At 41.5% G+C, this 22,706-nt stretch overlaps 1 protein-coding gene and 2 long non-coding RNA genes across 5 annotated transcripts in view; 1 reads left to right on the forward strand and 2 right to left on the reverse strand.

Moving 5' to 3' along the window:
- The first annotated feature begins 5,787 nt into the window (after window positions 1-5,787).
- LOC138928900 (uncharacterized) lies at window positions 5,788-19,916 on the forward strand. 3 transcript variants are annotated; one of them, XR_011445317.1, is made up of 4 exons: window positions 5,788-6,018; window positions 6,542-6,707; window positions 6,768-6,945; window positions 15,513-15,648. It is a non-coding gene; the product is annotated as an uncharacterized lncRNA (long non-coding RNA). The 3 variants fall into 3 exon arrangements; XR_011445316.1 differs by lacking the exon at window positions 15,513-15,648 and adding an exon at window positions 19,812-19,916 and having other exon boundaries at window positions 5,788-6,707; XR_011445315.1 differs by having other exon boundaries at window positions 5,788-6,707.
- On the reverse strand, window positions 7,975-8,431 carry LOC138928875 (uncharacterized). Its single transcript, XR_011445279.1, has 3 exons — window positions 8,294-8,431; window positions 8,148-8,220; window positions 7,975-8,083 (listed from the first exon to the last, which is right to left on the reverse strand). It is a non-coding gene; the product is annotated as an uncharacterized lncRNA (long non-coding RNA).
- The window catches only part of beat-IIa (beaten path IIa), a 50,093-nt gene continuing 42,680 nt past the window's right edge, over window positions 15,294-22,706 (reverse strand). The window contains exons 6-7 of the mRNA XM_017168189.3: window positions 16,234-16,522; window positions 15,294-16,149 (exon numbers count right to left, since the gene is read on the reverse strand). Of these exons, the coding sequence (XP_017023678.1) occupies window positions 15,818-16,149; window positions 16,234-16,522 (621 nt within the window). The 3' untranslated portion in view covers window positions 15,294-15,817. The remainder of the gene's footprint in view (window positions 16,150-16,233; window positions 16,523-22,706) is intronic.

Here is a 22,706-nt window from a genome sequence, read left to right on the forward strand (position 1 = left end):
TTAATCTTTGCTTACTATATTTTCCCAAGAAGAGCTAAAATAACAATTCAAGCCGATCAATGCTACACCTGCTGCCTACCGACCAGAAGATTTAATGCCAACGGATACCAAATAACTGCTAAGGGCTTAAAACGAGCCTGCAAACAATAGAACCCTAGGGGTAATTTATGTAAAGAGCAGTATTTATGCTGTTTCACACATTTGCCTGGGCCATTTATTAAGTACCCGAAACGTGACTTGCAGATAAATCGCTCATCATCATCTGCCGGCCAGGGAGCGTGTAAATACGAGCGTTTAATAAACTGTTGTCGCAATTATTACGCATACGCCGTGTGTGCCACATTCATTAACTGCCAGCTGCTCGATGTCCGAATGATTCTTATTTCTTAAAGCCGTCAATTTAATTAACTTAAGCTGTCTGGGTGGCACATAAACTAATTAAATTTCATTACAACATAAAGAGAGCTTTAACTAAAACTTTGTTTTATACTTTAAGATAAATTGTATATAGAATATGAAAGGTTGCCTATATAAATCTCTGAAGTAAAAACCACTGATAAGTTGTACTTTTCCTCTCAAGAAAACCCAGACCTTCTCGCTCCTCTTCGACTAATGAAAGAAGTCGTACTTACTTTCTATTTTTGTATCCCAGTTCCCGGCTTCCTTATCGCATTATGCAAATATTCCATAATTTAAGAGTATTTCAATAATGAAAGTGCTTGCAGTAGGGCAAAAAGGAGAGCAGAGCGAGCTCCTTGAGACGTGGCCAACGCTGAAAATGGCGCAAAATGTGCGTATAACGAGTTCTGCTTTTCATGCAAATCAATGCACATTATGGCCGGCAAATGAGCCAGGTCCTGGGGGGGCGTGGCTGGCGATAAGTACTGAGATGTTGCCGCATTGAAATGCAAAGCACGACTCGAACAAATTTTATTTATCCAGCAATGGGAGCCGTTACTCAGCGAGATCCATTATGCATTATGTGTTGTGTTATGTTGTGTTCTGCTGTGCCTCGCAGTGCAGCTTATTCAATATAATTGGATATCGTATGCTAAACCCTTGTCGTGCCCTATCAGCATCCGGTGCATCGATATCTTAACGCCCGACATCACTGTGCCAATGAACCGGCAAAAACAAAGCACCGAGGTCCACTTCCTTGGCCTCAAATTGAGTGTCAATGGCTCTTCAAGATGCTAAATTAGAATATTAGTCTATGCGCAGCGACGGCATTTAATGGATACGTATTTCCGCGTCTTTCCCCATTTGATTTGCGAGGGGAAATTGCGGGAAAATCCACCAGAGGTCGGGCAGAAGTGCACTCAAAAGGCATAAGCACAACCTGCAGCTATTTCCTGCTCGAGTATACAAATCTACCTTTATAATTCAGCACATAGCCAGTACCTGGCGGGCGTGACGTGAAGCAGAAATGCGAAAAGGGAAAATCTGAGAAGCTCGAGCTTAAAATACTCTTGCATCATTTCCGTACCATATATTGAAGTGGATTACCTTTCCCAAAAAATATATCTCGGGGAATTCTAACAACATTCAGAGTTAGTTAAGTGATTTAAAATCGGTAGATTGGGAATTTAAAGCAGAACCTGCAATGCTAAAATCTACTACCAAAAGTAGAAGTACCCCTCAGAAAGTGTAATTAAATTCTAGACGGCCAAAGGCACAAAGCGAAATACGTTTTGTAAAGTTGCAGATACAGGGAGGGCAGGAAAAGGCGATGACCAAAGGGCAAAGGAAATCTAGTGGAGCATCAAGTGGGCCCCGAGCACTTACAGGATATTCAGCGACACTGCCCTCTAACTTCGACTCTTGGAATGCCTTTGCCCAGTTTTCACGCTCTTTAAGCCTTCTGCAAGCGCTGTCTTGCCGGGGCATTACGTATACGCCATGTGTGGCGACTGGAAGCAAATTAACAGAAACATTTGGCGAGGCGCTAAAACGCAACAATGCATGCAGTGGGGCTAAGTTGTGAGCCTGCACGCTGCAGTGGCCATAAAACTAAGCGCACAAAATGGCCAAACAGTTGCCAAAATAGCCGAAAATATATACATATGTATGTATTTGTATCGCAGACGGGGATGTTGGCATGGGATTAGCAAGGACATTACATGCACGCCGCCTCCCCTGCACTTCTGGCCGGCAAATGAATTGGCATGAAGTGCGAAAAGGAAAACTAAAAGAAAGTGCCGGGAAAGTTTGCCAGCTCGGGGATGCGCAGAAATCCCAGCTCAGTTAAAGCTAAACCAATTTTTGAGCGGCTTGCGATTTTGCATATCAAAGTCATCAAATATTTATTACAAAATGTCAGCTTGTTGTTCCCCAGACACATGTCACTCCCACAGATCCTTGCGGCTTCTGCCTCTCTATCCCCCCGCCCTCCATAGCCATATCTATCCCCATCTCCTGCCACTTCCCTCCCTCCCCATCCATCCACAGCACAAATATTTATGAATGGAACTCGGGCTGCAGCTGATGACGACGGGACTGCTGGCAGCAGGGAAAATGAAAGCGAATATGAAAATGAACATGAACATGAAAATGAGAAAAATAGCAACTAAAATCTCAAAGGAACATGCAAATCGAAATGCCAACACAAAGGCAGCGGAACAAGATAAATTATTACATGTTAATCGAATTCCTAGAGGATTGAGGGGACTCTGATCACCACAAAAAAGGGCTTTAACGAGGATTGGTTTATGCCACGCTTTAAAGTGGTTTTTATTGGTTTTTCAGTGAGGTTAGTTTACAAAATAAACATATTACTATACTATATTATGTAAAGGTACGGGGCATAAAAAACTATTATTCTGTCCCGTATAATAAGAAAAAACCTGTAACCGAGATGACAAGAAAGATAGCAAGATAAATCTAATAAATTCTAGACAAATACTACAATTTATTTCCCACATTTCTGACTTTAATCTGGACTTGCCGTCTAGGCCACAGCAAAAATTATCGCAGCCAGAAGTGTAATTCCGAATTTCTCGCCTGCCTGCTGCAGTGGTTGTCCAAGGCCAAAGGGCCGCAAGGCTTCAGCCCAGCCACACAATCCACTGTCAGCGCAATAAAGTCCATAACTTGCCGCACAACAACACTTGGCACACAACACACACAGCACACAAGAAACACAACAAAACAGTGGGGCCAGAACGCTGATGCAGCCCGCTTTCTGCGATGGGCCAGGCCAGGCTAGGCTTGGCTGACGAGTGGTTTGTGCATGTACAGACCTGCATGCGATCATAATCCAAAAAACGTAGTAAAAATTCCAAAAACACTTCATGTGTGAAGCACTTTTCACATGCGATTTGTGCTGAAAGGCGTCGTGGGACATTATTTAAAGGTGACAGGCGACACGAGATCTCCGGCGAAGAGAATCTCAGGCGGTGTGCCACTATGTTTGGCTGGGCATACACTGGACCAAAAAACAGGCAACTAAAGCCACTAATAAAATAAAGTGTCAGCATCTTGGAAGGGTAAGCATCTTGCCACAAGGCCCTATAAGTTCCGATTGAACTTATGAAACATCTAAAAATATTCAATTTATATCACAAAATCTATAATAGCAGTGTAAGCCTGAGTACGCTTCGGTCTGCCTTCCTGGAAACGCCACCCCGCTTTTCACTTTCCACCTGCCAGTTGCAGGCAGGCGAGCAAGGTAAAGTTGGACCAGGTTGGTGCATTCTAGCGCTCACAAAGGTCACTTAGTCAACGAGCAACTATCAGGGCAAACGATGCCATGTTGCTGTAGGATGCGGATGTACAGGTGGATGTGGCTGTTGCTGTTGCTGTGGATGTGCAGCAAAAGATGCTGAAAGCAGGGCACAAGGATGCCAGCGAAGCTCGGATGGAAGCTGGGCGCTTGTCAACTTGAGTGAAGCTGCCTGTCGGTCCGGCGAGCAGTCCGCCCTCTCTCTCTTTTTCCACATTTTTAACCCCCTTTCGCCTTTCCCATTTTCCGGGGCGAGGCTAAGGCTAAGTGCTTGTGGCATTTGTTGCCGCCCCCGAAAAAATAAAAGGGAGGCGAGTGGGAGCGAGACCAAGAGAAAATATTTAAAGCCGCATGCGAGTCTTAAATTTGCCGCACTGCACTTTTCATTTGCCTATGCAAATGCCTCTCGGTTGCACGTTGCAACAGATTTGCATCTGTTTGCTCATTTCGAGCTGCCATGGAAACCGAAATGAAACCGCATCAGCTCGAGTTTATTAGCATTTTCGCCCACAACAAACTTTCGGCTGGGAAAACAGGGCGGGGGTCAGGTGTCAAGGTGAGGGCCCCAAAAGCCGACTCAAAGTGTTTATTGTTGGGTATTAATATCTGCCAAGATTGCATTCCAAGGCGGTTGCCACCTTGCTTTCGCCTGTCACTTGGCTTGTGGCGTCTTCTCCGCTTCGGTTGACAGACCAAAGTCGAATGCCTCGCCGCCTCTCGAGAGTCGAACTTTATTAATAAAGGACGACGAGCCATGCTCGCAGGCGGAGGGCCCAATCAACCCAATCAATGCCCGGATTTGGTTCGAGGATCTATGGGCACCCGGTCGTGTTAACACGTGCCAACTAATAAAATCTTTATGTGCCCCGGACCCGAGGAAAGGATTGAAAACCGATAAAGACCCCGGGCCACGCACACACAGGCCCTAACTTCGCTATCACTGCACTAGGAGAAAGGTATTGTTATAATACAAATTTCAAAAACTTGCAAGGGCTTTAAATAATTTTATAATAATAATAAAATTCGGACAATCATTTGCAAGTATCAATATATAATTTTAATTGTTAATATTATAATTACAAATCTGAAAAAGAAATTGTCTAGTTTATTATGTAAAGCTAACCATTAATTTCTTCAAGTGCCTCAGTGACCCTTGCAAACACTGATATTAACCCTTTGATATTTGTTTGCTATTTAATTTATATGCCGAATTTACGAGGCTTGCCGACATTAAAAACAGCACGCCTGAATCCAAATCGGGGTAATTCCGATCGAAGCCATATAGTAGGGCCGACAAAAAGCAAAAGTTTGCGCTTGCCCCCGATAACTAATGTGTTATTTGATGATTATCCCTTCGCCTGTTTGGGAATTCTGTGAGCGAACTTTCCACTTTTCACTTCCACGGCCACTTCCGCTCTCGCTTTAATTGAAACTGTTGCTGGTTTATGGAAATTGCTGCTGTTTAATCACCGCAGCTGGCTGGGCAAACATATCACAACAATTGAGTGTGCAACGCAACACTAACCAGGCCAACGGACAAAAACGAAACGTGGTCAGAAAGTTGAAACTAATTATGTTAAAAGCTTTCGGCTGAGCCACGCCAAAAATTAGCGAAGTGTACATCGCGTTGGCCGCCGGGGAAAATGGAAAACGGGAAATGGGTAAGGGCACAGGCAAGGCAAAGGAAAAACGGGCGTGGCTGGAGCATAAACCGCCCGAGGAGCAGCTAACCAAACATGAAGCCGAGCATATTATGCTAAATTAAATAAAAACACGCGACGAACAGAGTAGCGGCGAAAGGTGGACAGTGGAAACTCGACGAGGTTTTGGCTGATAAGTAAAATATGTCATTAACATGAAGATTGTCAAGAACTTTTGTTTTTGGTGAAACATTAAAGCGCTTCTTGGTTTCGAAAGGTTTTCAGAATATAGCTTAACTGATAGAAATAATATTTTTATACGAATTTTAAATACAGCCAGCTAAGGCAAACTTCATGGTTTTAAATTCCCTAACAAAATCCCCCGTTTAGCCCACTGTGCTGTAGAAACAAATGTCAAAGGCGACGAAAACATTGTCAGAGCGCCAGGAACACTCAGGACTTTAATGAGCTGTGGCCACAGGACTGAAGACCTCTCAACGATGACTTTCATAAATTTAATTTGCGACACACAGGCCCTCAAAAATTGCCGAGCCCTGGCCTCCTGCTCTAATACGACTATATGGCAATTTGCATTTTAATTATACAAATTGAAGTTGAACCGGCCAGAGACTTATTGAACCAGATTAAGGCAACTAAGTGAGTCAATTGGAGAAAAACGAGTACGTGCAGTCCCAGAACAATTGATTTTCCCCTTTGTGAAATCAAATTCCTGCATTCGGGACTCAGGACTGGCCGGAGCGGTGTCGAAGGCAAATCAAACAGAGATGCATTCTCCGTGTGGAAGAGATACAAACTCTGGCTTGGCCAAAAAAATTTGCATGCAAATTAGCAAAAAGGGCAAAAACAGAATTCCTATTTTATTTAATTTGTATTCGCTTTCGTTTCTGGAGCTAGCAGCAAGCAGCCAGCAGTCGGACGTCGGGATGGAAGGCACAGACGCAGTTGGCTAGTCGACTTCCACTTCATTAGTTTGAAGTTCTGCTCAAAAGCAAATTTTTCAACTAGTTTGCCGAGGTTTTTGTGCAGCGCGATTCCTCGGCTCAGTCCCAGTCCCAGACCCAGTCCCTGAGTCCTTGGTCCTGTCTCTCTCGCTCAGAGTCAGGGCCAAAACGCAAACAAAAAGAATTCATTTCGCTCTACAAAAGAATTTCAATTGCAGTGCATACAAATTACTTTGTGTAAACTTTGTACAACTTGCTTGTGCATCTACTTGTGCATGCTCGGTAGATGGGAGAGTGTAGGGAGTTGCAATTGGATCCAGGATTCGCGGATGTCCCAGCAACATGTGGCTGATGGCTGACGATTCTGGTTCATAAATTCCTTCGGTGCGTACACCAAAAAATAAAAATGTGTTACGTTTAACACACAATTTGGTCAAACAATAGCATAGATAAACAAAGGGCAAGTGAAGTACACGTAGACTTGCCAATTGCCATAGAAAGTCAGTTAATGTGGCCTGAAGGAGCAAGTGGGTCAAGAGTATCCTGGACAACTACCATTGAGACGAAAAATTTAGCTCGAAACGAGTGCCCAACGATCAAGACGGCGAGGGAATTATAACTAGTAAGTAAACAAGTTTCTTTTATTCATAGACCTAAACAAATGATATAATCCCCATTAATACCAGTAACTTTTTAAAGAAACCTAACTCTCAAATGTCAATTTTATTTTCCATTTTAACCCAATTTCTGTCTTTCATTTGATTCTATCAATGTACACACGCTCATGAACATTCGTTTTCTGACTATTTTATCAGAGTGTAATCACAAAATTTGCAACTAAATTGAAACTGAAGCGGGCAGCAAGGAGCCAGAATGTGGGCAGGCGAGCGAACATATGTAGACGCACTTAAGCCAACTCGCACACACACACACAAAAGCTCATGCACACCTCGCAGGCATAAATCATTTATTTGCAAATATGCATATTAAATATTCTATAAATTTATTGCCGGCAGGCACATAGGCCATAAAACAAAAGGCAACGCAGGCCAAACAAACCTTGTCAATGGACCTCTGACCTCCAGCAGAGCCTGCCACCTCCTCTCCCGCCTCCGGTTTCCTGTCCCCTCATCCCGAAAGCCGCAGCCATAAACAACTGGCCACTGCAGCTGCTTGTAACATGTGTTTGTCTATACACACACACATTACTATATATATGGTATCCCAGCCAACCATTTCAATCGCGGAAGAGTCGCCTGCGACTCTTCTAGAAGATTAATTTGATCGCCCGCGACATCGCATTCTGATCGCTTTCCGATCTTCTGTTGGGAGAAAGTGTACCTACGAATGCGACTCTTCTAAGGGAGTCGCGGGGGGCTCTTCTGAAGGAGTCCCAGAGGAGTCTTTTGGAAGACTCGCGGAAGAGTCTTCTGGAAGAGTCGCGGAAGAGTCTTGTGAAAGAGTCGCGGAAGAGTCTTGTGAAAGAGTCGCGGAAGAGTCTTGTGAAAGAGTCGCGGAAGAGTCTTGTGGAAGAGTCGCGGAAGAGTCTTGTGGAAGAGTCGCGGAAGTGTCGCCTTAAGAGAGTATAAGAGTTTTTTAAATTAATTTATTTTTTTTTATTTATATAACTTCATAATTTTCTTTATTACATTTACATCATCTTAAATTTAACATATTTATTTTGTTTCCAACCAGGGGTTGCTGATAAATTTTGTTCATATCTTGTTCGTAAGAATTCGGGAACTTTCGTAAACCAACACCTATACAAAAGAGAATTAAAATTAAATTATTTGTATTTATTTATTATACTATTTTCAATAATACCTTAGTATAGCTTTAATGAGTTCCGTACAAATGTTGGCACATCGCTCCCACATATTTGTTGCAGTTTGTTTTTCTGAAACAAAAATATATATATTTAGTTTGGTACTCTTAGATAAATAAAAAAGAAAGATAAAGTTAATCCATACCACTTATTCCATCGTCTCTTCGTCAGATAGTAAGGGTGCCAATGAATCATAGCTTTCAACGCTATAATTTTCTGCACAACTAATAACAAAAGTTTTAATATTTGTTTCACTTCTTTCACTTATTTCACTTGTTTCACATGTTTCTTGTTGTCCTGTTTCGGAAGTTTCATTAAATTTAAAACGTTTTTGGGATCGCTTTGCTTCGCGATTACTACGATATTCAATTGCCTCGATGATGAACTCATTTTAGTTGAAAATAATATAAAACAAAAACAAATTAATAAAACAAAAATCGTTTACCGAAGAATTAAAATACAGATCGACCGCAAAGACAAAAGAACGAAGTCAAACTAAATGAACATAGAAATATTGAAAGACGTTCGGTTGGCACTCCTATTCTCACTCAAATGTAATGCAATTTGTTTTTGTAAAACTCTTTTGCTTTTGGACGCATTCTCTGCTTTGCATCTATGTACGGTACTTTAATCCCTGATTCCTTCATTTCCTAGTTTTTAACGCTGCTTTAAGAGTCGCCAAATAATCGCCACCGCGACTCTCAGAAGACTCTTCTTGGGGATTTTCGTAAGTAAGTCCTCCAGCAATCGCCACCGCGATTCCCAGAAGACTCTTCTTCGGGATTCCCGAAAATTATTTCACCAATGATCGCCACCGCGACTCGCGTAAGACTCTTCTTGGCGATTTTCGTAAATAAGTCCTCCAGCAATCGCCAAAGCGACTCCCAGAAGGCTCTTTCTGGCGACCGGCGATTCGAGAATCGCCAAATGGTTGGCAGGGATATAGTATGTTTCGGGCATTGTCGGTGTTGCATATTACAGAGTCTCTCCCATGCAGGACCCCAAGCATTTAAGCATTCGGAATGGCTAAGGCTATTTATTTTATTTAACGCTTCAAGTGCAAAATGTTTCTGCACGAGATGCAAATTTATAGCGCCCAAAGTGACCAGAAGACAAACATGTACACATATATAGGTTTATAATACAGGTGAGGAGGAGATTTTAGAATAAACTAGTTGCAAGTTTTGAACTGTTTTAAGATATTAAAAACTCTTATTATTATAGTAATGCATATGTTATTACTTAACAAAAACTTAGCTATTAATAAATCAATTTAAGACTATTACGCTGACCTTAACTGTATATGCACCTCACTGCGTATGTGCAATATGGGTAAATGTTGCATTCTTCAAGGCTGCTGAACAAAAGTTTGCAACAAAATCTCGGAACGAAAAGTTGTTTGTTTCTTTCTGCCTTACTTTCCTCAGCCGGAAATTGCGTTAAGTGTCCACTTAAGTTTCATACAATTAACTTTAACTTAGACTTTGGCAACTGCAACGAGCATCAAAGGCAACAGCAACAGAAATGGCAGTTGCAACTGCAACGGCAAAGGCAACTTTAACGGGCGGCAACTTGTTGGGCATTTCGGGGCAAGTTCAACGACTTTGATGTTTTGCATTTTTACGACTGCGTTCGCTTTTCCATTTACCCTATTAAGCAAAAGTTTGTTCCAAACTTGTTGTGCGCCGTAATTTGTTTGTTTTGCGGGGGGTTTTTTGCCAGGCACAAAAATCATTAAAATTAAATTAGTGCCCAAATAGTTTTGCAGAGAGCATAGAGCGTAGTCAAAGCGAAACAAGTTATTAAATTTCAAGCTCTTGCGGAAATGGAAAAACAATCCCTTAATTCGCCACCCCCACCCCCGGGAGCAGCGAGAACAGCTCAAACTAATAAAAAAGCTAAACAATTTCGGAGCTATTCGATGAAAATAATGAAGAACGTGAGGCATTTGCCAGTTCTGGTTTAGTTGGCATATAAAGAAGTCCTTCCCGGCGTGCAGGGCACATAAAAACAAATTTTATGACAAAAGTTTCTCGTCCTCGTTGTTCTTACACACAGTGTGTGTATGTCTGTGCGGGTGGCAGCGGCGACGGCGAATGAAAAACCAAACAAAAGTGTAAATAAATACAAAATAAATTTGATGAAAATTGTGCACAAAAGTTCATTTAATATGGATTAAAAGTTTTCTTGTTGTCTGGCGACTCGTGAACTCGTATCCGTCTCCTTACGGCTTAATTCGATCCGATTTGATGGGCGTGGGACTTGAAAACGCTCCCCGGATTGCTTTATGATGATTGGCATTGGCATGCGAGACTACTGTCGCCAGTAATTGGATTTTGAAGCAGTCAAATTTTGGATTTTTTGGATGTTGTCTCCGTAATTTAATTATTTGGAAACTTTGAAACACTTATGTCCGACTGCACTGCCAGTAAAAACAGAGCTAAGGTCAAGGAAATTGTTTAAAATATTAGTTCTTACTTCAAATTAATATAATCAACCTTTGAAAAACATTAGTAATACATTACTTCTCGTCATTTTGGATTTACCACATTTTAAACCCTTTTAAATTTAAGTATATTATTGGATTCTTTTTATATATGGTTTGAGATACACTAAAAACCCTTGAAACTAATTCTAGAAAATTTAATAGTCTTCAAGGATCTATAAAATACATATTTTGTACCCATTAAAGTATTCCCAATTTTTCCTTGAGTGCATCTCCTGCTGCATAATTCATTATGGCCGGGTCGACAGCAACAACTATGTGAAAATTTCGATAACTCACAAGTTTGGAAATTTGTGCGCAAATTAAATTAAGCTGTCACTGCCCACGCCACACTTGAGGCTTCCCAACTTCCTTCTGCCGGCCCCCTCTTCTGGGGACACAACACTCCGGCCACAGAAACTTTCTTTGCAAAGTGTCAAGTTTTAGTTGTCGTAGACGTTGCCGAAATTATTTTTTGAAGTTTATTACACGAAGGCGTGCGCGTGTCCAAGTATCCTCCCCGCACAGAGCACATACCAGATATACATATATATTTATATATATGTACATAATGACCGATTCTACTCCGAATCCCATTCTGTTTCGTGTGTGCTCACAGATCATTGACCACCGCCAGTCGCGCTGCCAAGTTCTGGACGTTAGTCAAACTTTTCTGCACTCATTTGGAGCACTTGTCCGGGGACGACAAAAGTTGCTTAGTGCAAATTCAATAAGGCGAGGACGCTTTGCATAAACGAGGCAGGTCCGGCAAAAGTTTCCAGCGACAGCGACAGCACCAGCTCCAGGTTCCTGGGGAATCTAAAATGTTAAATGTTAATTTAATGAACCCTTTTTTTCCGAGGCCTGAAATCTAGTTAGACGCTGTTCAGGGCGCTCCAAGAAATTGTCACAAGTTTGTTGGGAGTAACATGATTACGTTATCTTTAGGCCAAGTATTTTATATTTTTATCAAAAATACTCTTTACGAGATACTTATGTACCTGCTAAGAATGGAAAATGTTTGAGGAATGTGTCCGATTCTGAGATTCTTGAGAGATTGACGTCTCTCTTCTTCATTTTCTCAGCTGCTGCACTTCCGCAGGACCCTTGGCTGGCCACTCCTCTCCGTTTCCGTTTCCTTTCACCTCCCTACGGAAGGCCCTGTGAGCGACACTCAAGGAATTGCCAACTGACAACTGGCTTTCAGTCCGTGCGAAGGCATCACATCTCATTGCACTGTTTATTCATGAGGCAGCAACACTTTTCTTAATAAGTCTTCATGTCCCCTGTCCATTGTAAATTGTCCAGTGGCCAATGGCCAGTGTCCAGTCGCAACTGTCGTGGAGCAAACAATGGCACATGAAACCGTCCATCTGGCATTGAGGTCCCGCATTTTCCCCATTTGCAGTTATGCGAAAAGTGCCACATCTGCCGCTGGAGGAGACAGATGTGGGAGTTGGGCTTCGCATTTATTTATTTGCATTGTGCACTTTACTCAAATGAAGAATATTTGTGATAAAAACAGGGCCAACAGGCCAAGCTCTCTCGCTCTCCCTCTCCCTCTCCCTCTCTGTATCTCTGTTTCTCTGTCAATTTAAATGAGTTCGAGGCGTGTCAAATCTCCCCAGAGCCCCCAGGATAAAATTCAAAAGACTGGACCACATCGCTTATCGTCGGTGCATTGTCATTATTTATTGTGCACTCGTCCTGCCTCATTTGCGTTTTGCTTTAAGTGATTGCAAATTTGCTCGGCGGCAGCTTTAATGCGGTTCGATTCTGATTCGGATTCCGATTCCGATGGCGGGTTCGAGTCCGAGTCCGAGTCCGAGTCCTTGCTCTATTAATCAGTGCATTCATGCACAATTAACGCACATTTTCGTTAATCACGCCTCGGCAGCTCGTCGCTCTGGCCATGGAAATTAAACGGTTTTCAAGAGGACAAACATTGGATGAAATGTCGAACAGACGTGGAATATAGTACCTCTTTTGCAGAGAAATATCTGGTAGCTAACTCAAAAGAATAACCTCTTAATTAACAGCATCAGTACTAAATGAAACCCTTTGAGTAAATCATTTTCAATTTAACATTTCTATTGCAACTGACTGGCATTTATCCCTGGATAAAATGCATGCTCTGCTTTGCAAGGATATTGAGGCGAATGTCAAGTGCCAGCTCCCTGGGGCGCTAACTATAAATTTGAGCGGGAATCAATGGAATCAATTTACGCTGCTTGCCGGGTTTGAAAGGACTGCAGGAGCTAGGGACTCATGCGGGAACTTGGCTTCCCGGCTGACGGTGAAGCGGTGACGCGATGACACGAGGACGGCGTTAGTTGGCCATTTGAAATGCACACTTGACATCCTGCGACACGCAGGTCAGGAGGATTGCCCGGGATCCCCCGAGATATCGTGAGAAAAGCAAACAGAGACGGGCTACCACCACCACCGGCAGTATAACAATCAGTATGACCACCAACCAGAGCGGCGATTGCGGCGGGTATGGAAACATCATAAATAAATCAATTTGTAATTCGATGCGCGCAGCTAATTGATTTTAATTGTGCTCTGCGGTCTGTCAAACTCAATTTCGTGCTCTGCTCGGTGCCCGTTCCGTGTTTTTTTTGCAGGACACGTACTCTCCGCCGTCTAATTGCACGTAAATAAGCAGCGGTCCAATATCCGAGCTGCGAACAGCGTACACTGAACACCAAACATCGAACGCAGGACGCTGGACGCAGGACAGAGAACACAGGACATGTGCATGCCTTTTCCATGTCGCTGCCATCTGCAATGCAAATTAGTTGACTTCAATTACCAGACACTGCATCATTTCGCTGCATTTTCGCTACTGTTCCTGTTCCATTTCGGCAACAAAAATACTGGGCCGTGTCCGTGTCCTGCCAAAGAAATAAAGTACCTAATTGGCCCCGTCCAAAGCCACCATTTGAAATCAGTGCGGATGTGGATGTGGATGTAGATGTTGGGGTTCTTGTTTCCAGCAACATGCGTGGGAAATGCTAAGCGAATAATTGAAGGATCTTGTTGAGGTGAGTAATCCTGTGTTCTAATTGACAGATCCGCGGTTTACAATTAATGGTAACGACTTTGGTGCTCAATTGCAGTATAAAAAAGTCTTAAAAATTAATGGGGGAACATTCTCTTCATAAATTTATTTCATTATTAAATTATCAATTGAAACTGCTTTTCTTTTTGGGAAATTTCAAGCCATCAAGCAGCCCTTAACTTCCCTAAAAGCTTTGCCAAACAATATTCTACCTGAATATTTATATATTGTTTGTGAAAAATCACAAAGATTTAGAGAGAAAAAACTACACAAATTTGTTTGCTTTGTGGATGATTCCCGTCGAAGTCAGAGATTCTCCGCATTTGCAACCAACACAAAACCGCATAGCTCAAGTTTTGTATTTTGATTCACTCAGTTGCTATGAAATCAAAAGCGGTTGCCCATTATTTTGGAGCTTGTTTGTTATCAATTTAATTTAAATACACAAAACAGAACTTTCCAGACGCTGGGCAAACGATTGCGGAATGCGAATGTATTTTTTCGGTATTCCATTTATTTGAATTTATTTGCGGAAATATTTTCTATGCAAAATCACGCACAATTTAAATGTTTGACCCGCCATGCAGCTCCACCAACAATGTACGATGTACGTTTTCAATTTGAAGAAAAGGTAAAAACTACTATAGAGAATCCTTATGGACATGCGAATAGATACAATTATTTGCAATAGCAGGCAGAGGGAGGTGAATGCCCCTTGGAAATGCGAAAGAAACGACTTCTCTCGGCCGCAATTGAAAAGAAATAACAAAGCGCGCTTCAATAATTTCGGAAAAGCGCCCAAAGGGGGTTGGGAAAGTAGGAAGGGAAGCACAAAATATAATACAAAATGCGCATGCAGAACGGAAACGGCAAAAAACGAAGGAAGAGCGAAGAAAAAGCGGAAGGGGTGCATGCATTGCATTGTACTAGATTCCTTCTATTATATTTCTTTCAGATCTTCCGCTGCGTAACGGCAAGTTTTTTCACACTTTGGCAGGCAAACTAAATGCAGACAATAACCAGAAAGGGGGGTTTTTCCAAAAGAAAAAAGAAAAAAAAACGACTAGCTCTCCTTTGTTGCGAAAATGTTGAGTAAAATTTCTTAACGCCAAAAATCAACAGTGAAAATTTGTTGAATTGGAAAATTCAATGGGTCAGTGGCCAGGCTAAATATAAAAAGAAAGCTCAAAGGAAAAATTAGGAAAATGTTAGAAATATTTATAGCATTTTTAAAAGCATTTTTAATGTTAAAAGTAACATATTTTACCTTTAGCCCTGCAAATAAACTTCGTCAAAATATAAATGCCGCGATTTAAAATTAACACACATTTTTTATTTAATTTCACCACCATTTACAATACGCCCATACAAGGCTTTGATTTATTTACTTTAAATTAAATTAATTTAATATTTTACTTTAAATATATTTTACACACATTTTCCGTCTCCTTCGAACACTTGATTTCTGGGTTTATTTTGGTTTTGGCTTCGCTCACGTTTTTGTTTTGTCTTCACTGCTTAACTTTCTGTTATTTTGCACATTTAAAGTAGAATCAGTAATTTGATGTACTTAGCATATTCTCGTGTTTCTTAACCTTTTTGGATTCTTGTTTTGTGTAAACATTTATATTTGAATTGTGTATGTCCTGTTTTATAGGTCTTAAACTCTTTCGCTGCTCTGCTGCTCAACTTCATGTTTTACTTATGTTTTCTTCGTTACAACTATGCTAGTTTATAAATGTTTTTTTTTTTTTTTTTGCTTAACTTTAATTTGTTTTAATTTTTGGTTTTGTTTTATTTTTCTTTCCTTTTTAGCTCGCTAGTATACACCACATCTCAGAGTGTGGTTTTTTGGGAAACAAAGGGAAATTAACATGAAAAGCAGTCATCAAAAGAAGATCCTTGAACTAGACAGAACTAAGGGGTTTCCCAGCACTGTTCAAGTGATGCAGTATCAAGGTATAGATGCCAGACTATAGTATCTGAATTATATACCATTCAAATTTTCCATTTGGCATTCATCACTTGAAAACACATCAGTTCCTCGGGACTGGCAACCTCCCCGGATACATTTCAAATTACTTAGGGCTTTAACTAACTGGTAACTGGTAACACATCGCCTAGGCCAGGGTCTCTGTCCTCGATTCTGGCCAGGCCAGTGGCTGTCTTGACGCCTTGAAGGCGCTGCAGCTGGACAGAGGAGGAGATGGCTGCTCCCTGGAATGTGTCCGCGAGGCTCCTTGGCTGGGCTCCTTGCCGCCTTCGCTGTCCGTCTCGGTATCGGTCTCGGTCTCGGATGCCACCGCAATTAGCTGGAATAAGCCCGCCAGCAGGGCCAGCATTAGGGGCGCCACATAGACGCCGGACCAGAGTCGCGTAGCCGGCGATGCCGATGAGGTCGAGAAATACGAGCTGAAAAAGTTCTTCAGGCTCGATTCGGAGGAGAGGGTAACTGCACGCGGAGTGGCGAAAAGAAAGAACCGGAAACGGAAGTCAGTTGGATGTGGATCGGAGGCAACTGCCATTGCTCACTCACCACGTGCCGGTATCGGATCCTTTTGCGGTGTGCCCAGCTCGATTTCCTTGTACTCCTGGTACAGATCCCCGATTTGTGCCGAGCAGCGCAGAAGTAATCCGCCCGGATTCGGATTTGGGGCATAAACTGGTCCCCCGTGCCCGTACACCGAGTTCATGCCGTAAATGCTGTTGTAGATGGCCGGATTCACGCTGGAGAAGTGCACTCCTTGCAGCTGCAACTTCAGCGCAATACGCGAGACAATCAGATTATCTACGGTGCGTATGTACTGGGTCTCAACGTTGGTAATCTGTTGTAAATAAATCGAGAAAAACATATGGTTTAGCCTTAAGGGGGGATATACATGTAAACCAAAATTTTTTGGGCAAATTTTTTTTTTTGTTTAAAAAATAGTTTATTACTTAAAGAATATACTGTGTAAGTTTCAATATCGAATTCCAACTTTAAGTGCCTCAAATCAAGTATGCACGCAAGGTATACAAGTGTTAACATGGGCGCATAAAAAACTTAATACGTCTTTTTCTCAGCTTCTAATTTTTGCATTTCTACCTATGCTATGGACACGATTCACAAAAAACTACGTAACATATCGGAGTGAGTCAAATTTTATTATGATCAGCATGAAATTATCTTCTATTTGAACCTACATGGTTGTTATAAAACTGAGTATTACTATTTTTTAAGAGGGTGGGAAGTGAAAACTGATTACCTGAAAATGACATTTTTTCCTTTAAATCAAAATTTAATTTTTTTTGTCTTGATTTCTTTTAGGTTTTTTAGGTTCAAATAGAAGATATAGGTGTAATGAATACAAAAAAATTTAGTTTACGGATTTTGGACAGGAATTACGAGCTCTATCGTGTCCATAGCACGGCAACTCAAAGCTCGAGGCGCTATGGCTTATGTTCCATAAATCCGCCATTTTGTAAAATATTGTTTATAACTAATTTTTTTTATCATCTCTGATTCTACTTTTAACTATATCTAAAGTTTTATGACGATTGCTTGACTATTTCCTATAAAAAAAAATTCACAAAAAATTTTGGCCGCTTACATGTATATCCCCCCTTAAGAAAAATATTTATTTCCATAGAAGTAAATGTCCTGTAATATAAATTTATTCCTAAAAGTCTGAGGAATTTTAAGGTGTTCCATTTACGTATAATTTATGTTACCCAAAACGACACAGCCTTACATAGAACCATGTTCTTAAATAATTCTTTTAAAATAACAAAGAAAGATACGACCTATTTTATGATATATGCAAGACATCAGAAACCCCCAAAACTTTAGGACTCACACAGAAAAATAAAACTATATAATCCGAAAAGGAATATCATAAATTGGTAAAAATACAGCATCTTAAATAATATTAAGCAGTAATTTGTGCATTTCCTAGCTCAAATGTAATTATTTTCATTTAATTCCTTTTAATTTGTGTATTTTTTATTACATTTTTTCTCAGTGTATCTGAAAACAAACAAGGGGATTATAATTTTAGACTGCGCCTGTTTATTTTACGCTTGCAAATGCATTTGCATATTTTAAGGCGCTCGAGGGGCTCGGCAGTTGTGGGCAAGGCGGGGGGCAAAAGGGAGTGCTGTTCTACAGGAAGGCTTCAACATTTGGCAACGTTTAGCCCTCACGCTCGTAATACTTTTGTTTGTACTTCTCCTTTTGGCCGTTTGAACGGACCGAGCAGAAGGAAAAAACTTTTGCCAGCCAGCATCTTGTCGCCATTTGCAAGTTGGCACAGTTTGCCAAAGAGCAGGAGGTGAGCAGGGGGCGGGGCAGCAATGGAGTGGCCAACGGGGGCGGAGCACGGCCGGATGTCGGGGGATTTGCCACATGTGCTGGGAGACACTTCTGTATGCATGGAAATTATGTATCAAGGAACTTTATCTGTGTTAATGCAATGCAGCAAAAAGCAGCGGCGTCTGAGCACAACACAAACACAAGGAACAAGTAAAAAATCTTAGTAAAATTATACGACGAAAAATATACCCTAGGAACACATAATATACATTTAACAAGAACAAATTTTATAGCGTTAAGCCAAAGATTATATTTTAAAATAAATTCAGATAATTTTTGTATAAGAATAATCAGGATTTTTACTTAAATTTGTAAAAGCCCGAAGGAACAAAAACTACTAAGATTTTTCAATAAATCCCCATAGCTATTCCTTCCTATCTATCCTTAATGCCTTCAAAAAGTATATACCCTTGCCTGCCCCAAGTACCTAGTAATAAAAAAAAAGGCAACCAGGAAGCCCCACACAATTGCACACATTAGTGGCTGCGGCGTCGGGGAGAAGGACATGCAAGGACATTGGACAGTGGATAGACAGAGTACTGGACATGGCCAGCACCGGGTTGCTAAAAAAAAAAAACGAAGAGGGCCAAGACTGCGACGCATTTGACGAAAGTTTTAGCCAGTTCTCTGCAGGCTTTTGCCAGCTTTTCAAAGCATTTTCGAGCTCTGTTTCTTATGCACCATTTCTGCTTCTGTATTGGTCCACATCCGCATCTGTATCTATATCCCGATCCCGGTCCACGACCATGTCCAAGTCCTCGCTGCGTAAGTCCACTTTATTTGCGCCAGCTCCAAGATGCTTAAACTTGCATTTGGCTTAAATGCTGCCAGCAGCTCCTTCATGCGAGAACAGCTTTTATGCTTAATGGCAGTTATTTAGTGCAATTCACTGTAAAATTGTTGCCATAGGAGAATCTGCCAGTCGCCATCTCCGAGTCTCTTTCTCCTTTCCCTGAGTCCGTGTGTGTGCGAGTGTATTTGTGTGTATGCGAAAGGATTTGCGCTTTGATAAATAATTTTTCCCCATACGCATGTGCATGTGCCAAAAAGCAGATGTTTAAGCAGCAAAGTTCTCCCTCCATTTCCGTATTTTTCTTGCCAGTTTTTCTTTATTTTTCTGGGCCTTGTGCAAACATGGGGAATTATATACATACATACGTATATGTTTTTGATAGTTGCCACTGTCCTTGGACTCCACGAAAAGTCTCTGAAGAATTCAGGCCTCGAACTTATGTGTGAATTTCTGCCAAGGCTGCATCTCGTGTTGCAGCTCAGCTTGGAGTTTTTCGAAAAATTTCTAGCTAATGGAAAGCGGGACCGAAATAAGCCGGAAATAAAACTACTTTATGGAAGCCTAGGATCGTCCGGGTTTCTCTACCGAAACTCATGCAAGTAATCCCCTCCTTGCAATATTTTATTTATTGCTGAGATATGAGACCATTTCCACATTTTGCGGTTCTTTTCTTGGCCAAATTTAAAAGAGTTTTAATAGCTTTTGAATCAGAAAAAACAGTTTGGGTTTTTTGGTTTATATATAGTATAATTTCAGACCGAAATAATACTACGTTATCACCTTGGCGAAGTGGTAAAAGTTTACAAGAAATGTAAACTTACCTACTTGTCTGTATAATCAATCATATTTTATTAAAATTCTTTCGATTATTTACAAGTTCTTGTAGTGATAAATACCTTAATATGTATAATATTTTTACCCTAACTTAATAAGAAATAAAATTTGGGTTTCTACCAATTTCATTTTTCAGTGACACTTTGACTGCAGGCATAAATTTCCCAACGCTGGCGACAACTCCTTTTCTTGTTCCCCTTAGACTTGGGGAAAAATACAATAAATATATTTTATATTTCATCCAATACAGAGACCCGAAGTGCACAATTTGTCGTACGTGTGCACAATGCATTGCAAGCGTATCAATAACAAATAAATTGTGGATAGCACTGCAATATCTTTTGGGCCGTTACTGCGAATGGTAACTGGTAGCTGTGAGCTGTGAGCTGTGAGCTGCTAGCTGGTAACTGGTAACTGGCTTACTGCTGCCAAGAATGCTTGTAGGTATACAGAAAACTATGGCACAAAGGGCTGCCAACTGCTATGGCTGCGAAGCTTTTTTCAATTTTCCGCTAAATTTGGCAGGGCTCAAGTGCTATTTGTCTTCATTAATGCGAATGCGCCTAGAAGTTTGGCAAGAGCACCCCTGGATGAATTCCTTTGGCCGGGCGACCGTTCGGTCGTTCGTCGGTTCGTTCAACCCCGATGATGGCAAATTCTGCGTAGCATTTTTAAGCCGACGCCAAATGACATGCAGCAGTTATTAATTGGCAATTTACATGCCGAATGATTAATGCCCGGGTCCCAGGGCGACGGAAGCAGCCAGGAACCCGAAATGGAGCCACAGCAGCAGTCTCAAACCGAAGGCACATATGTCACCAAGGAGCCGGAAGTTGGACCACAGCTCAGGTCAAAAAGGTAGTGATGGTAGTAACATTTCAACAAATTTTCCTATTTTCTTGACTTAAATGTAAACCATATTTACACTTTTATGGATATTTTTCGATTACCAAAATCGTATTTAATATTTCTGTAAATATTACATTCTTTTTTCTAAGCCTAATATTTTGACCGCTGCTGTTCGTGTGGATAAGGACGATTTTTCGGGGGTTGCAAGTGTGGGACCGAGTCCGGACCTCTTGCAAATTACTCCTGTGGCATTTCACCGCAAAAACTTTTGTCAACAGAAAGTTGTGGCTCCTTGCCGGCGCACCTTTTAACGTAAACTTTGCTGGAAATGTCGGAGGTGCCTGGTTGTGTGCGTGGGTGGATGGGTGTCGGTGTGTGTCCTGGGGGTATGCAAGTGTGCTTCCCACCCCTTGTCGATTTGCACAGCATGAAATATTCATTTGTTTCCTGTGATCGGCAATTGTAATATATCTTCCTCCTGCGGTATCGTTTTCTACTCAATTTTAGTCAATGTCTGCCACTTTTGCTTACTGTTTGTTGTCTGGCTGCCATTGGTTGCCATTGCCAAAAGTTCTCGATGTCCTTGCAGCTCCTTTGGGCCACCATTAGCCCCCTGGCGCCGAAGCCTGAAGTCAGGAGACGGGATCTTCGGCACCCTAAAACTCACACCGCACAGCATTGGTGGCATTTCGAGAGGCATTGGCGATAAGCTATCATTTCATTTCCAGGCAACACAACCCGTTTGAATATTCGCCTCGAAAACTCCCCTCTTCGTTCCGGCTGCGAGTTATTGCGGTGCAAATGATTTGAATTCATTTATCATGTTTAATGCGAGCTTGGCAAGTGCGCTTCTGGAATGTGGCAGCCATTTTTCAATGGCCCTGACAACGCTCTCAAACTTTTGCCTTTAAAAGCTTACTAGAGAGCACATCCTTTAATACGATTTGGCTAACGAAATCGTCATCTGAGATTTAGCATTATTTGTTATTGGAATACTTGAAAAATGTTGTGTATTTCAAGCGAAAGAGTTTACTAAGAAAACTTTAAATATTAAGAAATATCCCTAAGAGCGACTATACAGCAGTGCAGCCTCAAACCAAGTAATTCTTCATAGAAAACTTCACTAATTCTCGACCTTTGAATGCGTGTATTTTGATATGAGCTTTATTTCGGAACAAAACCTTTCCCCGTTGATAACAATGTGAATTCAGATCTGATGCAGGCCACATACACATTCGAAAATCTTGGTTGGGCTCCCGCATAATATCTTCCCAACCGCAAACCAATTCGAGTCTTTTGTGTTGGAAAATTTTGCATTCCTCTTACACTGAATTCCTAGCCCGTACCGCTCTGCCTGGCAGCATCCTTGGCATGGAAAGCAGCTTGAAAATCAGATGGGAACTTAATGCGGTTGCCGCCGAATACCGAATGCCGAATGCTGAATGCTGAGTGGGAAAAACTTGTGCAACCTGTTAGGCACGTGAATGCTGGATGCTGGATGCAGGTTGAAAGGTCTCCTTCTTCCTTTTGCAAGTGTCCCTGGGGCAGACACGAACCCTTTTCAACCGCAAATAGGGCGGAAAAGAGGAGCCTTGCCTCGCCTTGACCGCTTCTGAACCTGAACTGCTCTTGACATCGGGGCCTGGGTCAAAATTATAAGCAGGGGAGAGACTCTTAGAGACTCAGTGAAGACGAGTGAGCATGTGGCATGCATATTCATAAAATTGCAATGAACAAAAAAATTTGCTCACAGGACAACAATGTCAGCTTGACGACAGTAACCAGAAGTGAGAATCCACATGGACTGGCAGCCAGAGAGTTGACAATCTTCAGTGTTGGGATCTGACCTTTTTTTGTAGACTTTTAAGGTTAAAAAATAAATTAAACTAATGAAAATTATGATGAAAAAATATGTGAGAATATTTTAAATGTAATTTTTGTTTTATTTGTTTTGACTAAATTTTCAGATATTTTTTAGATTTGACATTTTGGCAGCACTGTCACTCTCTGGATAAAAGGATTTGACTGGTGAAATCTGAATTCCAGAGTAACTAAATGACAAAGCATTCCGGCCACAGATGCGGCGGACCCTCATCCCTCTTTTGACCTATGTCCTCACACCCCTTTCCCTATTTGTTCGCCTCATATGCATTGTTAATACACATGACAATCCGCACGCTCG

Source organism: Drosophila kikkawai, chromosome 3R, assembly GCF_030179895.1.
Source record: "Drosophila kikkawai strain 14028-0561.14 chromosome 3R, DkikHiC1v2, whole genome shotgun sequence".
Taxonomy (NCBI): Eukaryota; Metazoa; Arthropoda; class Insecta; order Diptera; family Drosophilidae; genus Drosophila; species Drosophila kikkawai.